The sequence below is a fragment of the Schistocerca nitens genome, chromosome 2, assembly GCF_023898315.1.
Source record: "Schistocerca nitens isolate TAMUIC-IGC-003100 chromosome 2, iqSchNite1.1, whole genome shotgun sequence".
NCBI classification, from domain to species: Eukaryota; Metazoa; Arthropoda; class Insecta; order Orthoptera; family Acrididae; genus Schistocerca; species Schistocerca nitens.
The window spans coordinates 770,015,902-770,036,901 of NC_064615.1; the positions used below are offsets into that span (position 1 = coordinate 770,015,902).

Here is a 21,000-nt window from a genome sequence, read left to right on the forward strand (position 1 = left end):
TTATCTCCATCCGGTGCAGTCGGCTGGGTCTGCTGGGGGTCCCTGCACAGTGTCAGAGCGTGTGTGGAGCTGTCTGATCGCTACGAGCTTCGTGGTTCACCAACCCAGAACGTCAAAGTTCAGTAGTGGTTTTAACTACCCAAGCCACGTCCATTCATGTTGTGTGGTTCGTTTCGGTGGTTCGCAGTTGGGGATGTTTTCCTGTGAGCAACACCGAGTGTTTCCATTGGGGAAATTTAGCTGCTATGTGTTGCAATTAACTATACTGCTTGACTACAATTCAAGTGCACCAGCTGAATTTTCTGCCTTGTGGCCATTACTGTTCCGGTTACCTGCCCTGGCCACTAATGTAATTTTAGGCAGTGTCCTTTCCTCACCTGTTGTCGCTGTCCAACACGGTGTGTAATTTTGACAGCTTAATACATATACATATTTGTCTGTGGATAATCACGCCAGTCACATTTTGTGTTTGAATTCTCATGTACCGATTGGTGGCAAGCAAATCGTTGTGTCGGTCGGTCAGTGGCTGTCCCCTGGTTGGGTTCCGACGGATCAAGTGTAGTTGGGTTCACCACCTGTCTCACCAAGTGAACGAGGGCAGACCGACCCACTGGAGGCTTCTGAGTGCTGTTGTCTTTACTGTCTTTCTCACCAATGTTTAATTGTCTGTTTATAATCTATCATAGCCAATGATAAAAGAAAAATTTCTTACCTTTACTGTGTTTTATGTAAAAAAGTTTGAATTCCGGCAAGTGGATATTTGCTAAAAGGTAATTGCCATTGTGTTGTCTTTTCTTTTAGTCTGGTGTCAGTTACTTAAAATTTAAGGCTTAAGGCTTTTTTTTTAATTTTGGAAAATTAATTGTGGGCCTTCAGCCTTGGAAATTTATTCTTAAAATTTCCTTTCAAGCTTAAACATTACAACTTGGAACCTTATTCTAGAAATTACCTTTCAAGCTTAAACATTGCGTCCTTGCCTTTGAAAGGTTATGGTATTTTATTTCAAAATCTTGAAAATTTTATTGTGGGCCTTCAGCCGTTTGTATTGCACCTTGCATATGTCTGTTCTATCTACTTTTACCTTGAGGCTTTTTATGTTTTAATTATTTTACAGCCTATTTTAACTGCATTTTTATCTCGTTGATTTTTAAGATTTCTTGTTTGGAGGCCTTCAGCCGTGAAAGAATTGCATTTTGAGACTCGTAGTTGTAAAGGTTGGACTATGTGCCTCTTTGGTTGTAAATGTGTAATTAGATTATAAAAAACTACAATTTTAAGGTGAAACTTACCCCAACCTTATTTGGCCCTTTCCATAATCCTGGTCACCTGTTCTGCCCAGCGGGTTTAGCTGCCGTTTCACTGGTAGCAGAGCGTGGTTACACTCGTGGTTACCAACTTAGTCACGGTCAGTATCACTCTTGTTCCGATTGTGTCTGTGGCATCGTACTGTTTGGCTTGCTATTGTTTCAGGTGTTAAGATAATGGCAGTCAGACAGTGTCCGAGGATTGGCCTGCTGAGAAGAGAGCATCTCGTTTATGAGTTGGCAGTAAGGCGTCAGCCGACTGAGGGCAGTGCTCCAGAACTGGCAGCACGTTCGCGCGCTGCCATGCTGCAGCCGGTTGACGTCACGTCGGCTGTGATCGGAGAGACAGGAGCTGCAATTGGGTTTCCTTTAAGGCTATTGAAGGCCTTCAAGACACTATTTGTCTTCTAGAGGGAACCCAACCTGGTGACAGTAAGCTGGATTGAGTGCAGGCACTGGTAATCCGTTAAGTTCAGACATTACCTTCTGGCCTTAAAGTTCTGGTAGCTCTTTGGTCATCTTGTGAGGCTTAGCTCAGTGCCTTCTACTGTGTAGGGATGTCGGGTTTCCTGGGGCATGTTTCCTCTGCATTGTTGAATCCCGAAGGGGGACTCGCTAATTTCCTTGCTGGCTTAGCAATCGCTGTGAATTGGTCATTTTGCCGGACTTAGGTCGGTCTCTTCCCGGGGCAGGGATGTCAGGTAGCCAGTGGGCATCTTTCCTCTGCAGGGGTGGGTCCGACCGAGTGGATTGCTTGCGGCCTTTCTTAGCCACTGTTGTGCCTTTTTACAAGCAGCTGGTCAAATTATTTCGGCATATCACCCCCGGGTTCTTGTTTGAGGGGGAGAGGTTGAGCCGCGCGTGGCTCGTGTTCCCGCCATCGTGTATTTTACACCCTGTTTTCAACGTACTTCCACCTCACTACGTTAATTTAAATTACTACTGTCACTGAGTTGCTGCTTTGCCTGACCGTGACCAGCGCTACCAGTGCGTATCGATATACCTCTTCTCATAGTATCTGTGCCAGACTGCTATTACTGCCTAGTCGTTGTCTGTCGTAGGGAGTTCAGGTCGTGAGTTCGGGCTGCCAGCCAGTTGGTACGTGTCTGGAGCGCAGTCCGGACCTGGCAGTCGGGGAGTTGCAATGCGGCACTAGTGCAGTCGGGTCGGAGCAGCAGTGAGGTCTGCGTCGACATGGTTCGGAAGACGATTCCTGCCACGCATCACCTGAGCCGGGCCACGGTCTTAGTGGATCGTCGGTCGGTCGTCCTACGGGACGACGCGTTTTGGCTCGCCGATCGTTCATGAGTCAGCTGTGTGTGTGTGCATCGACTCCCAATTTGTCTTCGTGCGTGCTTAGTTACTGTTGGGTATTGTTTCGGTCTTCGTGCACGTGTTTGTCAGGTTGTGTGTGTAGTTGGTGTTATTTCCACTGAAGACTATTTCAGAAGTTGTCAGCACTCTTAGAGAAGTCGGTCAGATGCTGCGGACCAGGGAAGTTATGTCCGCGTGGTGCAGTCGTCTGGGTCCGTTGGCGGTTCATGTTGTGGTGGTTCCTTTCAGTGGTTCACTGTTGGGGAGGTTTTCCTGTGAGCCACAGCGAGTATTTCTATTGCTGAAATTTAGCGGCCATGCGGTGCAATTAACTACACTCCTGGAAATGGAAAAAAGAACACATTGACACCGGTGTGTCAGACCCACCATACTTCCTCCGGACACTGCGAGAGGGCTGTACAAGCAATGATCACACGCACGGCACAGCGGACACACCAGGAACCGCGGTGTTGGCCGTCGAATGGCGCTAGCTGCGCAGCATTTGTGCACCGCCGCCGTCAGTGTCAGCCAGTTTGCCGTGGCATACGGAGCTCCATCGCAGTCTTTGACACTGGTAGCATGCCGCGACAGCGTGGACGTGAACCGTATGTGCAGTTGACGGACTTTGAGCGAGGGCGTATAGTGGGCATGCGGGAGGCTGGGTGGACGTACCGCCGAATTGCTCAACACGTGGGGCGTGAGGTCTCCACAGTACATCGATGTTGTCGCCAGTGGTCGGCGGAAGGTGCACGTGCCCGTCGACCTGGGACCGGACCGCAGCGACGCACGGATGCACGCCAAAACCGTAGGATCCTACGCAGTGCCGTAGGGGACCGCACCGCCACTTCCCAGCAAATTAGGGACACTGTTGCTCCTGGGGTATCGGCGAGGACCATTCGTAACCGTCTCCATGAAGCTGGGCTACGGTCCCGCACACCGTTAGGCCGTCTTCCGCTCACGCCCCAACATCGTGCAGCCCGCCTCCAGTGGTGTCGCGACAGGCGTGAATGGAGGGACGAATGGAGACGTGTCGTCTTCAGCGATGAGAGTCGCTTCTGCCTTGGTGCCAATGATGGTCGTATGCGTGTTTGGCGCCGTGCAGGTGAGCGCCACAATCAGGACTGCATACGACCGAGGCACACAGGGCCAACACCCAGCATCATGGTGCGGGGAGCGATCTCCTACACTGGCCGTACACCACTGGTGATCGTCGAGGGGACACTGAATAGTGCACGGTACATCCAAACCGTCATCGAACCCATCGTTCTACCATTCCTAGACCGGCAAGGGAACTTGCTGTTCCAACAGGACAATGCACGTCCGCATGTATCCCGTACCACCCAACGTGCTCTAGAAGGTGTAAGTCAACTACCCTGGCCAGCAAGATCTCCGGATCTGTCCCCCATTGAGCATGTTTGGGACTGGATGATGCGTCGTCTCACGCGGCCTGCACGTCCAGCACGAACGCTGGTCCAACTGAGGCGCCAGATGGAAATGGCATGGCAAGCCGTTCCACAGGACTACATCCAGCATCTCTACGATCGTCTCCATGGGAGAATAGCAGCCTGCATTGCTGCGAAAGGTGGGTATACACTGTACTTACACTGTACTAGTGCCGACATTGTGCATGCTCTGTTGCCTGTGTCTATGTGCCTGTGGTTCTGTCAGTGTGATCATGTGATGTATCTGACCCCAGGAATGTGTCAATAAAGTTTCCCCTTCCTGGGACAATGAATTCACGGTGTTCTTATTTCAATTTCCAGGAGTGTATATTGGTTGACTACAATTAGAGTGCACCAACGGAATTTTCTGCCTTGTGGCCGTTACTGTTCTGGTTACCTGCGCTGGCCACTGACGTAAGTTCAGGGAGTGTTCTTTTTGGGTGAAGTTAATTATATTACCGTATTTCAAATTCAAGTGTACCAGCGGAATTTTCTGCCCTGTGGCGGGTTACCTGCTCTGGCCACTAACGTAATTTCAGCCAGCGTCCTTTCCTCACCTGTTGTCGCTGTCCAGCATGGTGTGTAATTTTGACAGCTAATACATACATCATTGCGGATTATCACGTTCGTAACCTTTTGTGTTTGAGTTCTCATGTACTGACTGATGGCAAGCAAGTCGTTGTGTCGGTCGGTCAGTGGCTGTCCCCTGGTTGGCTTCCGACGGATCAAGTGTAGTTGGGCTCACCACCTGTCTCACCTAAGTGAACGAGGACAGACCGACCTCCCTGGAGGTTTCTGAGTGCCGTTGTCTTTATTGTCTTTCTCACCGGTGTTTAATTATCTGTTTTCAGCTATTTAAAATTTAAGGCTTATGGTTATATATTCTTAGAAATTTTGGAAAATTAATTGTGGGCTTTTGGCCTTGCAACTTTATTCTTAAAATTATCTTTCAAGCTTAAACATTGCGGCATTCTGCCTTTAAAAGATTATGGTAATATATTTTAAAATTGTGAAATTTAATTGTGGCCTCAAGCCATTTGTATTGCACCTTGCATATGTTTGTTCTATCTAATTTGCCTTGAGACTTTCCAGTAACTGTGATATGTTTTTTTAATTATTTTATTTGCTATTTTAATTGCATTTTTATCTTGTTGGTTTTTAAGATTTCTTGTTTGGAGGCCTTCAGCCGTGAAAGAGTTGCATTTGGTAAAGGTTCGGCTATGTGCCGCTTTGGTTGTAAATGTGTTATTAAATTAAAATAAATTGCAATTAGAATGTGAAATTTATTTGGCCTTTTCCACAATCCTAATTACCTGTTCTGCCCAGCGGGTTTAGCGGGCGTTTCAGTATGATCAGCAGAAAAAGTGAGATGATGTCTAACTCAACTACACGTAAGGCCTTACAACTGCTACGTCACAAAACAAAGTAAACGCGAAATTTTAAAACAGCTCCTATCGCTCGACAGAGGGAAGGCTCCATCTCACAATGATGTGTACGTTAGCTTCTGTATAAGTATGTACCTATCTCATAGACGTCCATTTCTTATACACTGTGCAACGATATTAAAGGATCACTTCTTCGAAACCCCGTAATTGGCTCCCATTGCAAAACATAGGTTTGAAATTTGACTCAGTGGTGCCTACAACCTCCGTAATGGTGCAAAAGCGCGGCGCCCTGTGCCGTCACCGTGGAGCTCGACGACGCTTCAAACAGCAAGGTGCCAACACATGCAAAAAAAAAGCCATAGATCAGAAGTTCATCTGAGGTGTAAGACGGCTTAATGACGATTCATTGCCACAAAATTTCACCACAATTCTGCTCAACACCAGCGTGGCCGTGTCCCACGGTTGGAAGGTCGCCACAGCCCCACTTACACACACTTCACGCCATCTTTTGACGTCTCTGCGGCAGAGGTTAGAAGCGTGACACCAAGCATTGAAACCACACCGTATTCATATGGGTGGCCAAGGAAAACATTTCAGACCCACCGCCGCTCAGAACTGACACGAAGAGGCCTCATGGGCGTTAATGAAACCACTCCTTTCGCTGGTGGGGGGGGGGGGGGGGGGGATGAGAGCTGATTTCCACACTTTTCCCAACTGAAAACGACAGTTCGCAATGCGATGAGCAAGAGGGAGATCCTCTTGCGAACCCTTCACACTGCTGACACCGTTGGACGTTTCAACCCTTCTCTCAGGACGTCGTGGGGCTGCATCCCCAGTGAACGTGTTCGGACCCCTTCGGAGTGCAGCGCGACCAAAATTTTTGCTCTCGTGTACGGGCTGAAATCAATAGGGACCGTTTAAAACCATTTGAACGCGATCCGAAGCAGAAAATGGCACCTGTGCGTTTTCGGCCTTCCTGTTTTCTACCCTCCTGTGGCGTTATTATTCTGGATACACTAACAAATGGGTGAATAAAACGACAAAGGGTGCGTCTAATATCTTCCAATTCGGTAACACCTTTGGTGCGAACGACTCAACTTTCTTGTGCATTTTACAAATGTTCCTGTCAGAAGCTTAGACGCAAATTCAGACTGGCGACTGTTCTGTTACCTGAAGGCAAGCAAACGCCACATAAGAGGTGTCGGACCGTCAGGTGCTAGAGCAGCTCCTGAGCTGGTGTGAAATTTCCGAAGGTACATTTCTAACGTGCTCAACCAATGAGTGTGGGTAGCACCATGAATATTGCCAAACATGATGTATTCTTTTTGCAGTTCTCTAAAGGCATCGCACAGTTTCAAAAAAACACATTAACTAAAAAAATCTGCAGCTTTTCCAGATGTACACATACTATTATGAGCCTAGCAACAACATTAATTTTTCAGATATCTTAAGTGCTAATTACTGTTCATCCTTCTGAAGAGATACTCATTTTAGTGTCCTGATGGAATACTTACAGGGGTCACTGGCTGTTTGTCCATGCCCATCTCCACAAAGAGAAGATCAAAGACCAAAGGAAAATTAGTCTTCGTGAACTCGTACGGTTTGGTGTAGTTCAGGTAGTAAATTTGACTCCATCCACCAGTACTGCCCCACTTGAAAGCGATGATCTCCGCCTGCGATGAAACCACAGCAAGTCAGCTTAGAACTGTTGTTGAAAAACTTTCTGAGTGAAGGTCACTAGGAGACAAATCTGGAGAAAACTTAGTCCAAACATGTACAAATATGTAGTGACCTTCCAAAAGTGCAACAGACTGCGTGTGAGCAAAAAGAAAGTAGTAAATTTAAAGAAATTGTTGCACCCGTCACTTAGCTAATGGAAACGATACACATCTCCGCAATACTTTCTTAACCAATGCAATGAAATGTCTTTACTATTCTGCAAACTCAATTTCTGTATACATTTTTCAGAAATGAAAATGTGAGCGTTAATATATATATGACAGAAGTTATGGGATAGCGATATGCACATATACAAGTGACCGTAGTATCGCGTACAAGAGGTATAAAGGGGCAGGGCATTGAAGGAGCTGTCATTTGTAATCGGTGATTCATGCGAGAAGGTTTCCGACGTGATTATGGCCTCACGACAGAAATTAACAGACTTTGAACGTGGACTCGTAGTTGGAGCTAGGTGCATGGGGCATTCCATTTCCGAAATCTTAAGAAATTCAGTATTCAGAGATACACAATGTAAAGAATGTGCCAAGAATATCAAATTTCAGGCATCACCTCTCAGCACGGACAGCGCAGTGGCCGACGGCCTTCGCTTATCGACCGAGAGCATCGACTTATGCCCAGAATTGTCCGTGCCTATAGACAAGCAACGCTGAGTGAAATAACCGCAGAAATAAATGTGGGACGTACGATGAATCTATGACGTCAGTGGACCATGGCAGCAGACGACCGACGCGAGTGCCTTTGGCTCTGAGCACTATGGGACTCAACTACTGTGGTCATTAGTCCCCTAGAACTTAGAACTACTTAAACCTAACTAACCTAAGGACATCACACACACCTATGCCCGAGGCAGGATTCGAACCTGCGACCGTAGCAGCAGCGCGGCTCCGGACTGGAGCGCCTAGAACCGCACGGCCACCGCGGCCGGCCGAGTGCCTTTGCTAAAATCACCGCATTGCCTGCAGCGCCTCTCCTGGGCTTGTGACCATATCGGTTAGATCTTGGACAGCTGGAAAACGGTAGCCTGATCAGGTGAGTCCCGATTTCAGTTACTAAGAGCTGGTGGTTTGGTTCGAGTCTGGCGCAGACCCCACAAAGCCATGGACCCAAGTCGTCAACAAGGCACTGTGTAAGCTGGTGGTGGCTCCATAATGGTGTGGACTGTTTACTTGGAACAGACTGGGTCCTCTGGTTCAAGTGAACCGTTCGTTGAGTGAAAATTGCTACATTCGGTTACTTGGAGACCATTTGCAGCCATTCACGGATGTCATGTTCGCAAACAATGGCGTCGTGTCACCGGGCCACAGCTATTCACGACTGGTCTGAAACACATTATGGACAATTCTAGCGAATGATTTGGCCACCCAAATCGCAACGACATGAATCCCATTGAATATTTATGGTAATCTAGAGGTTAGTTCATGCACAAAATCCTGCACTGGCAGCACTTTTGCAGTTTTGGACGGCCATAGAGGCAGCTGGCTCAATATTTTTGCAGGATACTTCCAATGTCTTACTGAGTATATACAACGTCAAGTTGTTGCACTACGCCGGCAAAAGGAGGTCCGACACGATGTTAGTAGGTATCCCATGACTTTCGTAACCTAAGTACACAAGTTGAAAGGAAAAACGAATACACATCAAAAAAAGTTTTGCATCACCCCAGTTCCCAAAACTCCTGAAGACAGACGTTGACTGTGGATTTTGTATCACAGTCACAATCCCTTTGACTGTTCAGAGACGTCATTAAACCCGCCCAAAGATGTAAACAACCATGCACGGCAGAGCCTATTAGACGGAGGCGACGACAGCCGATCAGTTCCAGTCATTCTACCAGGAAGGAGGTACACAGCTCGTGTTGTCTGTAGTTCAACCATGCGTAGACGGTCAATACCGCGATTCGATAAAGTCCGCATTGTTACTTTGTGCCAGGAAGGCCTCTCAACAAGGGTGTATGTGGGCTGTTTATGTTTTCTTATTGGTAACGTCACGTAGCGCTCTGTATCAAAATCACTGGCTGTGCTGTGTGCAGTCTGTGGCTAGTTTGCATTGTTGTCTGCCATTGTAGTGTTGGGCAGCTGGATGTTAACAGCGCATAGCGTTCGGCAGTTGGAGGTGAGCCGCCAGCAGTGGTGGATGTGAGGAGAGAGATGGCGGAGTTTTGAAATTTGTAATACTGGGTATCATGAACTGCTATATACATTATGACTTTTGAACACTATTGAGGTAAATACATTGTTTGTTCTCTATTAATCTCTTTCATTTGCTAACTATGCCTATCAGTAGTTAGTGCCTTCCGTAGTTTGAATCTTTTATTTAGCTGGCAGTAGTGGCGCTCGCTGTATTGCAGTAGTTCGAGTAACGAAGATTTTTGGTGAGGTAAGTGATTTGTGAAACGTATAGGTTAATGTCAGTCAGGGCCATTCTTTTGTAGAGATTTTTGAAAGTCAGATTGCGTTGCGCTAAAAATATTGTGTGTCAGTTTAAGCATAGTCCTGTATAAAGTGTTCTAAGGGGACGTTTCATATGGCGACCCTGCCAGGATACCTCACTGGAATCTTCTGATTTTTTCTTGTAGTTTGTGTAATTAATGTAGATTTTGTTTATTGCTAGCACGTAATTGTAGAGAGAATCTCCTTTGTAGTTGCAGTCTTTCATTGTTGTACAGTAAAACAGGTGTGGCACGCATGTAAATTTGCACCAAGTATTTCGCAGCTTGCAATTAACTAGATATTATTTTCAGCGCTATGTTAATGTGTTCTCTTATTTTCTGCGTTATCGTGTGAAATATTGTGACAATAATGGCGTGTGAAAAACGTAACACTAGGCTCCAAAGTAAACTGAGAAATAATAGTCACAACGAGCGTAGCTTATCAGCACCACTGTGTAATGAATTAACAGACATTCAAAGTAGTAATTTGGTAACTGTGCATAGAGAAATGGAGTGGGCGTCAAATAATGGTATAGACAGTGAAACAGGTAGTGAACAGGGAAGCATTATCGATCGATCGGTCGGCAACAGCTCGCCTCAGGAATCGGGAATGACAGAACACAATATTGCAAATACTGTAGACTCAGGTTTTGGGTTCTCACTGTTTTCTCAAATGAGTCAAGACACATTTTCCGCTTGTCAAAATGTGAATGTTGCCGGTGCAAATTCACTGCCGAAAAGCACTGAGGAACATGTTTCAGACACCAGTGCATTGTTATTACAATTAATGCGACAAATGGGACAAAAGCTTCAAAAGTTAGACACAATGGAACAAAATCTTCAAAAGTTAGACACAATGGAACAACACCAGAGACAAACACAGCAACAGTTAGACACAATGGAACAAAATCTTAAAAAGTTAATCACAATGGAACAAAATCTTCAAAAGTTAGACACCACGCTTGAACAAACACGTGAAGATTGAACTACTGAGTTACATAACATCGAATCGAAATGTCAAAAAGTCTGTAATGACGTAAAAACACAAATTTGTGGGCATTTCCAACCTATTTTTTCGCGTCATGAAAATGCATTACAGAATCACGAAGCAGCCATAAAAGAACTGCAAACTATTGTTCATGAAAATCACGACACCTTGCAAGCTAAAATTGACTCAGTTGCATCTACCGATTCGGTTACGCAACTTGCAAAAACTCAAGAAAACTTAAAGGACACAGTAGATACGATTTCAACACAAATGGACACTCTGAAACTTGGTTCAGAAAAACACACTGAGGAAATAAGTACACTATCGGAGAAAGTAGCCGAACTTTCGGATCAGTTCACTAACTTATCTGCAAAGGTAGATGATGATCTGAATGACACAAGACCTGTAGCCATCACTGACACAGAAGAGTATGAACAAATTAAGAAATTCAAACAAAATCAGAATCAAATTAATACGCAATACAAAAGAGAAATCCGGGAAGTACAAGATCAGTTGGCACAATATTTCAGAGGACACTCGCGCTCCAACACGGGAAGAGGAACTTAGAAATACGGAAAAGCCACAAAATAATAACACAGGGCATTTCGGAAATTATGAAAGAAATTGGCAAGGTGCACCGAATTTTGAGATGGAACCGCCGACACGACGTAACAATGACCGATATGCTACTCGCCGACACGATGATTTTGACTATAAGCTGTTCATTACTACACGTAAATTTAAAACATTTAAGAATTCTGGCAACGACAGTCATCCACAAGCGTGGCTCCATCAATTCTCTCATTGTTTTCCTCCCAACTGGTCATTAGAGCACAGATTAGAATTTATGTGTGGCTATTTAGAGAATGAACCAGCTGTAAGAATGCGATCGGTCATTCACGATTGCCACAGTGAAGGAGAATTTTATCATGCCTTCCTCTCAGCATATTGGTCTCAAGCTACACAAGACCGAGTAAAACATAGCATCATAATGATGAAACATTTCGAACAATCTGAATTTTCCAGTCTTGTGAAATATTTTGAAGACATGTTGCACAAGAATCAGTACCTGTCAAACCCATACAGCCCCTCAGAACTCATCCGCATTTGCTTAATCAAATTGCCTGAACATTTACGACATATTATTTTGGCAGGACGTTGCAAAGACGACATTGAAGCTTTTCAGGTACTCTTACAAGAATTAGAAATTGACACTGCCAATCGCGGAACGTGGAAACAGGAACACAACAATTACAGGTCACATCCATCGCAATTCCGCGATGAAAGAAATAATAACTGAACATGACAAGGCTATTCTCACAACACAAATCGTGACCAAAACAGACAGCACCTGTATGACAACCGTTGGCAGAGTAACAATAGTTACAGAGAAAGATCACATTTCCGTAGTAATGAATATGACAGAGATTACCTTAGAAACAGACAATATGGGAACCAAAACAATTATTATCAAGGGAGACAGATTAACTTCAGACGCAACAGTTCAGCGCGCAGTTACGATTCAGAAAGAAATTCTCCACCACATGACCGACAAGAAAGAAATTATGAAATCTACCGACATGACGACAGACGAGATAATCATAACGACAGACCTGAATTTCATCAGAACTGGCGGGATTCAAACAGAGCAGGGCACTTTCGACAACGTGAATTTGTAGAAGCTAGGTCTCCTAATCCCAATAACGACGCGCGCCAATAAAGGAACAGACAATGACTCGCACCGCAGGCAGCCACCTGCGCCGGCTGGCTCAGAGAAAAATAACACAGACGCTAACCTTGAGAAAAATTCCAGCATTCTTTACCGACGTATACAACATGATAATTACTTTGAAGTTGAAACTCTGCGTACTAGAAAGGGTAAAGGATTGCATCACTTTTCACATGTAAAACCGTTTGTTGAAAAATAATCTGCTTTTTAACTTTGTCTTTGCCATATAACTTTTCACTTTACATTACAAGTATGCTTTGTCAGACTTAGAATCTGTTAATATGCAGCAATATTTGAAGTTAAATATCCAATCAAGAACCAAGAGAACTTATTTAAACAGAAATTACGAATGCATTGTTATAGTGAACAGACGTCACAGTGTCATTGTGTGTGTACATTCTTGCGTGTTAGTTGCACGATTACGTAACAACTATAAGGCTTACATACTTAGAACATTTACCAGTACTGCTAATGAGATTTTAATGCAACATTTTGGTTTACTTGAAAATACATTCTGGATTTAAAGTACTTTCTGTGAGATACCAGATGACACAGTGGTTAGTTTATGTGACAGCTACACGATTTTATCACGACGCTACTAATGAGTGACAATATACAATGTTGCTTTTGCAGTGTTTCTGTTTTATTTCTGCACAGTTTTTCTGTATTATTCTGGAAAGTAAAACATGTTTTAGTAGTAACTTTTGTGGTATAGCTACAATGAGACAGCCTTTTTCGTAGCACAACAATACGTTACATTATAGTGCTTTCTTGATCACTGTAAGGTACGTAATAACTACGGTATCCATACGCAAAGCATTTCACTTTCGTTTATGATGAGGTAAGTATATTGACTTCAGCAGAACTTTGCTTACAGAGGACGATAACTACGATACTTCCACAGAATTATCTTACAGCAAGACGCACATTTAGCGCTACAGGACACGTATTTGAGTGATTACTTTTGTACTTAAATCATTTATTTTTAAAGATATTTGAAGTACAATGATACAAAGGTTTTCCGTGATACATTTCATTCCATTGCTGTAATCTGTAACACCTGAGGGTATAATTACATTAATCCTCAGGGGGCTACACGCTTACTTTGTGTACCATGTGTTTGGCAAGCACAAGGAGCCCTAGCTAATATGGTATTTGCTTATACAACTTTACACATCGGTACCATATTTCTCTAACACACAAATTACACAGCTATCTGATCATTTAACTGAGAGATAAACTTTTTTTTACTACATAAGTGACACATGTTTACGCAATTACACAGTTGGGTAACTTCACACTTACGAAATTGTATTTTGTCCGTACTTTGTGAACTGTTCATATTTTTTTGGACCCATTGTGATATTATGAGAGCTTTGAATGATATATTTGGTATGGGATCACGATTTTTAAAGTACGTTTGAGGCAGATGACACGTTTGACATGAGCAGAGAATTTTTTTTAGGTTTTGAAATTATTGGAGGAAGCTACGACGATTTTGAGAGTTTACTGAGGTGTTATGATGTTATTATTACGATGACTATGTGTATTATGCTATTGCGGTATGTTTATGATCAATAAGCTGATGCTATATGAGGAATTTGATTATGCTACGTATCTGTTATGATGAAATATTGAAGAAGTGTCGACGAATATTTATATGTGTAATAAGATAAGGAGTAATGAATAGTGGTTCGGGACTCTGACTTGTGAAAAAGGATGTTGGAAACCAAGAATCGTACTTTAAGAGTTATGAAATGTGTGTAAATGCGTGAATGTATCACAATGCCGGCGAAAATTTTTTGGACACTGTTATATTCATAAGATTTTGTATCTACACATTTGCAACGCAAATTCTCGACCCGTGAAATTTTGTATATGAGACTGCCACTGTAGTGCAAACTGGTGTTGTAAATATTTCGGTAAGAAAGTTAAGTGACCACCTGCACGTAATGCGTCGTAGGCACCCAGCTGGGCGACAGTCGCCTGGAAAAAAGCCATTTGCGTGTGCCTTTCAGAGTCACAGGTGGAGAAAAAAAGGGAGGCCATTATCCTCGCTATTGACGTTCCTTTGTAGAAAGCATCGCAAAAACGACACGGTCGAACTTGAAAACATATGATTACACTGTGGAGCTCTTAATTTATGATATTTACTAAATTGCCTAATGAAATGACGAGGAACATTTTTACATCTATTGTCTTGCTAGTTGAGAGAAAGGCCATATGGCTTGCTTTATGTATATATTTGCTCATTTCGTTTAATATCTAGTTTCTAGCTGCACTGCAGCATTGGTTAAAATAAAATTTTATATATGTACTAAAATAAATATTTTCTGTCTAGAGATCGAGTAAATAATAATTTTTTTCAAAAAAATGAGGGAGCACAAAAAGACATTTACCTTCACAGGAACTGCATACATAATTTACTTTTCAAGTACTTGGTAATTTTTATGGTAGAATAAGTTGTGGTGCACCACTTTAATGACATAGATATCAAGATGTGAATAGACATTTCCCTTATCTGCATTGTTGTCTTTACTGTAATATTTTTCTGCTTGAGCTCTGTCATGTTTAGATATAACTTGTTGCATTTGCTTCTGCTGTTTGCCAGGCATAGTACTACTAAATTTCACTTTACATTACTCTGTTAAGCCACTTTTACTACCGATTTATTTTTCTTGTTTGCTGCTCATTGCATAATATTAGTTGTAATATTGCTGCTTGCTTGGCCAATTTGAATATTTTGTCATTGCTGTTTGTGTTAATTGTTTTGTGCTGCTGCATTGCCTCGTCCCTTAGATTAGCATCTGAGCTCAGTAGATTTAAGTTAGCTTAAGATGGGATTGGCTATATGAGAGAACGAGTTGTGATGAATTGGAAGAAATGCATTGAGAAGCTGTAAGAAAATGGTTTGGTCAAAAAAAAGTATTTTGAAAGGGAATATGAGAAAAAAAGTAGGGTTTAGGGACAACAGGTTTAGGTAGGATTTTCTTGGAAATAAATGATGAGGTAAGATAATGGAAAACAAATAATGAGGTGAGAAATATGTGAACATAAAAATACAGAAAGCATGCTTGGATAGGATTTTTTTGGTGGAAACAAATGTTGAAATAAGACGAAAGATCTATGGAATGAAGTTTTAGGTTGGACTGCAGTACCAAATGTTACACTGAAAACAAACCCTGTCCTTTCCTTTTGTGTTATCCCACTATGTGTTTGTGTACCCTTGTGTATTTGTTTTCTTACTGTCTCTGTGTACTGTTTCATAGAATTTTTTCTCTTCTAATACCAAGCTACATTCACTATGATGAGGAATACTGTTATCCTCAAATATAATTTGCATTAATAATATGTTATTTACTTCGTATAGATGTTTAGACATTATTTATTCTGTTTTGTTTTAATGCTCATGTGTGAAGTTGATGTTTCGAAAGTTATTCTGATCTTTTATGTATGTACTTATGTCATAATTCCTGTAACACTGATGTATATGTTATTTCGATTCTTCTGTAAAGCCTGCATTACTACAAATGTTCTCTGTATTGTTATGTTCTTTAATGATGTATTTTGTACCTTTGTAATTGTATTCTTATGTTATAAAATTGTAATTGACACCAGTTCATCAAATTAAGTAACTTGTAAGTTCCATTTCACTGCACACGTTTCTGTTGGTCATAGTATATGGACAATATGTAAGAAGTAGGGACTGTTAGTGTTTGCACGTGTGTTAATAATTCAGCAAGGGACTGGATAACAGCATTGCTGGTTCTGAGGACAATTCCAAAAACTTCGTGAGTGCACAAGTGGTGGTTATGGACTTGCTATATTATCCGCAAGACTCTTCAATGGTGATTGTGCACCTGCACAGTCACAACAGATGGCTGCTGGCCATCTCTACAAGGACTACAGTGGGTCTGCATCTTTGATGACCTACCAATACCATTATTTCTACAAGGACTACAGTGGGTCTGGACCTCTGGTGGCCCACCAATACCGTAATCTCTACCAGGACTACAGTGGGTCTACTCTGTGATGACCTACGTACCAATATTCTTCAAGCCTTCGACTGACTCTGTAGTGGGTTTGCTCTGTTGTGGCCCATTACCTGCCTGCATGTCAAGAGTCAGCACTGTCTTTCCGTTGGAAGGACAACACTACTGATTCAAGACTGCGTGGAAATCCACTACTTCCGAGTGCATTTTCTTTTACTGCTCAGACTTTCAGAAAAACACTGCAATTGTACTGTGATGAATGATCAGGACTGTCTTTATGGACTGTGAGAAAATTTTAGCTTTTGACCAACATTGTATCAATAAGTGTGTGCATTTGATATCTTTGTTATTGTAATTATGAAAAATTTTATCAAATCATTATTGGCCACTGCCCAAAACAATTTGTAAAATTTTTTTGTGGGGAGCATGGGGGCTATGTATGTAGGCTGTTTATGTTTTCTTATTGGTAACGTCACGTAGCGCTCTGTATCAAAATCACTGGCTGTGCTGTGTGCAGTCTGTGGCTAGTTTGCATTGTTGTCTGCCATTGTAGTGTTGGGCAGCTGGATGTTAACAGCGCATAGCGTTCGGCAGTTGGAGGTGAGCCGCCAGCAGTGGTGGATGTGAGGAGAGAGATGGCGGAGTTTTGAAATTTGTAATACTGGATATCATGAACTGCTATATACATTATGACTTTTGAACACTATTGAGGTAAATACATTGTTTGTTCTCTATTAAACTCTTTCATTTGCTAACTATGCCTATCAGTAGTTAATGCCTTCCGTAGTTTGAATCTTTTATTTAGCTGGCAGTAGTGGCGCTCGCTGTATTGCAGTAGTTCGAGTAACGAAGATTTTTGGTGAGGTAAGTGATTTGTGAAACGTATAGGTTAATGTCAGTCAGGGCCATTCTTTTGTAGAGATTTTTGAAAGTCAGATTGCGTTGCGCTAAAAATATTGTGTGTCAGTTTAAGCATAGTCCTGTATAAAGTGTTCTAAGGGGACGTTTCAAGGGAAGTGTCCAGGCGTCTCGCAGTGAACCAAACCGATGTTGTTCGGATATGAAGGAGATACAGAGGAACAGTAACAGTCGATGAAATGCCTCGCTCAGGCCGCCCAAGGGCTGCTACTGCAGTGGATGACCGCTACCTACGGCTTATGGCTCGGAGGAACCCTGACAGCAACGCCACCATGTCGAATGATGCTTTTCGTGCAGCCACAGGACGTCATGTTACGACTCAAACTGTGCGCAATAGGCTTCATGATGCGCAACTTCACTTCCGATGTCCAAGGCGAGATCCATCTTTACAACCACGACACCATGCAGTGCGGTACAGATGGGTCCAACAACATGCCGAAAGGACCGCTCAGGATTGGCATCACGTTCTCTTCTCCGATGAGTGTCGCATGTACCTTCAACCAGACAATCGTCGGAGACGTGTTTGGAAGCAACCCAGTCAGGCTGAACGCCTTAGACACAGTGTCCAGCGAGTGCAGCAAGGTGGAGGTTTCCTGCTGTCTTAGGGTAACATTATTTGGGGCCGACGTACGCCGCTGGTGGTCATGGAAGCCGCCGTAACTGCTGTACGATGCGTGAATGCCATCCTCCGATAGACAGTGCAACCATATCGGCAGCATATTAGCGAGGCATTTGTCTTCATAGACGACAATTTGCGCCCCCATCGTGCACATCTTGTGAATGACTTCCTTCAGGATAACGACATTGCCCGATTAGAGTGGCCAGCATGTTCTACAGACATGAACCCTATCGAACATGCCTGGGATAGATTGAATAGGGCTGTTTATGGACGACGTGACCCACCAACCACTCTGAGGGATCTACGGCAAATCTCCGTTGGGGAGTGGGTATTAGAGGTTCTGGTGTGTACAGCAATCTGGACCACCTCATCTGAAGGTCTTGCTGTATGGTGGTACAACATGCAATGTGTGGTTTTAATGAGCAATAAAAAGGCGGAAATGAAGTTTATGTTGATCTGTATTCCAATTTTTTGTACAGGTTCCGGATATCTAGGAACCGAGATGATGCAAAACTTTTTTTAATTTGTGTATTTTGTTCTGTAAAGGAATACTCCTCAGTAACTTAAAGTCCTTCATCAATTAACCCGAACATTAGTTAAATGACTGAAGAGTAAAATCTGTAGTCACCATGTTGCGTTAGAATGTAACCGGTAGTAGAAGCTGACCAATAAAACACTTCTAATACATTTGCAATATTTGTCATTTATTTATTTTTTTTAAATCATTTCTTTGAGTTCTTTTCTTTGCCTCACTTTTTACTGTGTACCAAATACTTAGTATCCTATTGCTTATTGAAAACACACACACATCTTTAGACTTCCACAATTCAGTTTGTACTGTGATATAGTATTGTAATAATCTGTATTAATTGAGGTTAAGTAAGATATTCTTTTGGTTATTCCTTATGTTCACCATTCATTTGTTTACCGGGTTTGAGAAAAAATTGATCTTTAGATAGAGGTCAGTTGCTTAGGAAAACAACTGTCCGTGCAGCCTACGCTTGTTACAGAATACATTACATTTGTAATTTTTGCAGGTATATTTTGTATGTATTTCCAGATTATATTTTAAAACTACTTCTTGAAGTCCTTAATTCCTATATCGTTAACTCCTCGAGTTATATTCTACGTATTAATTTATGTCAAACATCACAATCTCACATGCACGCACTAGTGCACCGTTATATAAATGACTATTATGTGCAGGATTTACAGTATGCTTATGCACTCGGAATGTGTCTACAACAATGTTGCTAACTGAACTGCTGCTACTTCCCATAAGCCTGGTTGCGTACTGCAGGGGCTGAGCTAGATTACGTGAAGTGGCGAGTTACTGTAATATAGCTGTAGAATAGATTACAGTGTATATCACCCAAAACTTGCACCATAAACTTTGCGGAAATGTGCTATTGAGGTGCGGTTTTCACACAATGGATTGGTAACCAAGGTCTCGTATTGTTAGCCAATCAACAGATTGTACACTACTGGCCATTAAAATTGCTACACCACGAAGATGACGTGCTACAGACGGGAAATTTAACCGACAGGAAGAAGATGCTGTGATATGCAAATGATTAGCTTTTCAGAGCATTCACACAAGGTAGGTGCCGGTGGCGACACCTACAACGTGCTGACATGAGGAAAGTTTCCTACCGATTTCTCATACACAAACAGCAGTTGACCGGCGTTGCCTGGTGAAACGTTGTTGTGATGCCTCGTGTAAGGAGGAGAAATGCGTTCCATCACGTTTCCGACTTTCATAAATGTCAGATTGTAGCCTATCGCGATTGCGGTTTCTCGTATTGCGACATTGCTGTTCCAATGACTGTTAGCAGAATATGGAATCGGTGGGTTCAGGAGGGTAATACGGAACGCCGTGCTGCATCCCAAGGGCCTCGTATCACTAGCAGTCGAGATGACAGGCATCTTATCCGCATGGCTGTAACGGATCGTACAGCCACGTCTCGATCCCTGAGTCAACAGATGGGGACGTTTGCAAGACAACAACCATCTGCACGAACAGTTCGACGACGTTCGCAGCAGCATAGACTTTCAGACCGTGGCTGCGGTTACCCCTGACGCTGTATCACAGACAGGAGCGCCTGCGACGGTGTACTCAACGACGAACTTGGGTGCACGAATGGCAAAACGTCATTTTTTCGGATGAATCCAGGTTCTGTTTACAGCATCATGATGGTCGCATCCGTGTTTGGCGACATCGTGGTGAACGCATATTGGAAGCATGTATTCGTCATCGCCATACTGGCATATCACCCGGCGTGATGGTATGGGGTGCCATTGGTTACACGTCTCGGTCACCTCTTGTTCGCATTGACGGCACTTTGAACAGTGGACGTTACATTTCAGATGTAATACGACCCGTGGCTCTACCCTTCATTCGATCCCTGCGAAACCCTACATTTCAGCAGGATAATGCACAACCGCATGTTGCAGGTCCTGTACGGGCCTTTCTGGATACAGAAAATGTTCGACTGCTGCTCTGGCCAGCACAGTCTCCAGATCTCTCACCAATTGAAAACGTCTGGTCGATGGTGGCCGAGCAACTGGCTCGTCACAATACGCCAGTCACTACTCTTGATGAACTGTGGTATCGTGTTGAAGCTGCATGGGCAGATGTATCTGTACACGCTATCCAAGCTCTGTTTGACTCAATGCCCAGGCGTATCAAGGCCGTTATTACGGCCAGAGGTGGTTGATCTGGGTACTGAGTTCTCAGGATCTATGCACCCAAATTGCGTGAAAATGTAATCACATGTCAGTTCTAGTATACTACATTTGTCCAATGAATACCCGTTTATCATCTGCATTTCTTCTTGGTGTAGCAATTTTAATGGCCAGCAGCGTAATAATACTTAGAAAGTGTATTTTTTGTGAAAGCACATTTTTTTTAAATGGAAAAATGCCGTTGACATTAACAAACTAAAAGTAGCGTAAATCAGAATGTCAGTGGTGTTTGTTGCAGGATTTTAGTCCGAGCCGTTTACGAGATGTATTCTGAAAACTTCCCACTCCGACACTTGTACAATACCTGTGGTGGCACACACTGAAGAACGACACGTTTGTATACACTAGTGATGCGGATTCTGACCATTAAGGAGACAACTGACCATCACAAGTTGT

General features: G+C 43.1%; 1 protein-coding gene across 3 annotated transcripts in view; it reads right to left on the reverse strand.

Annotated features, from left to right (window-relative positions):
• Positions 1-21,000, reverse strand: part of LOC126234619 (uncharacterized) — a 194,222-nt gene that overhangs the window by 67,720 nt on the left and 105,502 nt on the right. For all 3 annotated transcript variants that reach the window (XM_049943347.1, XM_049943348.1, XM_049943345.1), the window contains exon 3: positions 6,960-7,118. In XM_049943347.1, coding sequence (XP_049799304.1) covers positions 6,960-7,118 — 159 coding nt within the window. The remainder of the gene's footprint in view (positions 1-6,959; positions 7,119-21,000) is intronic.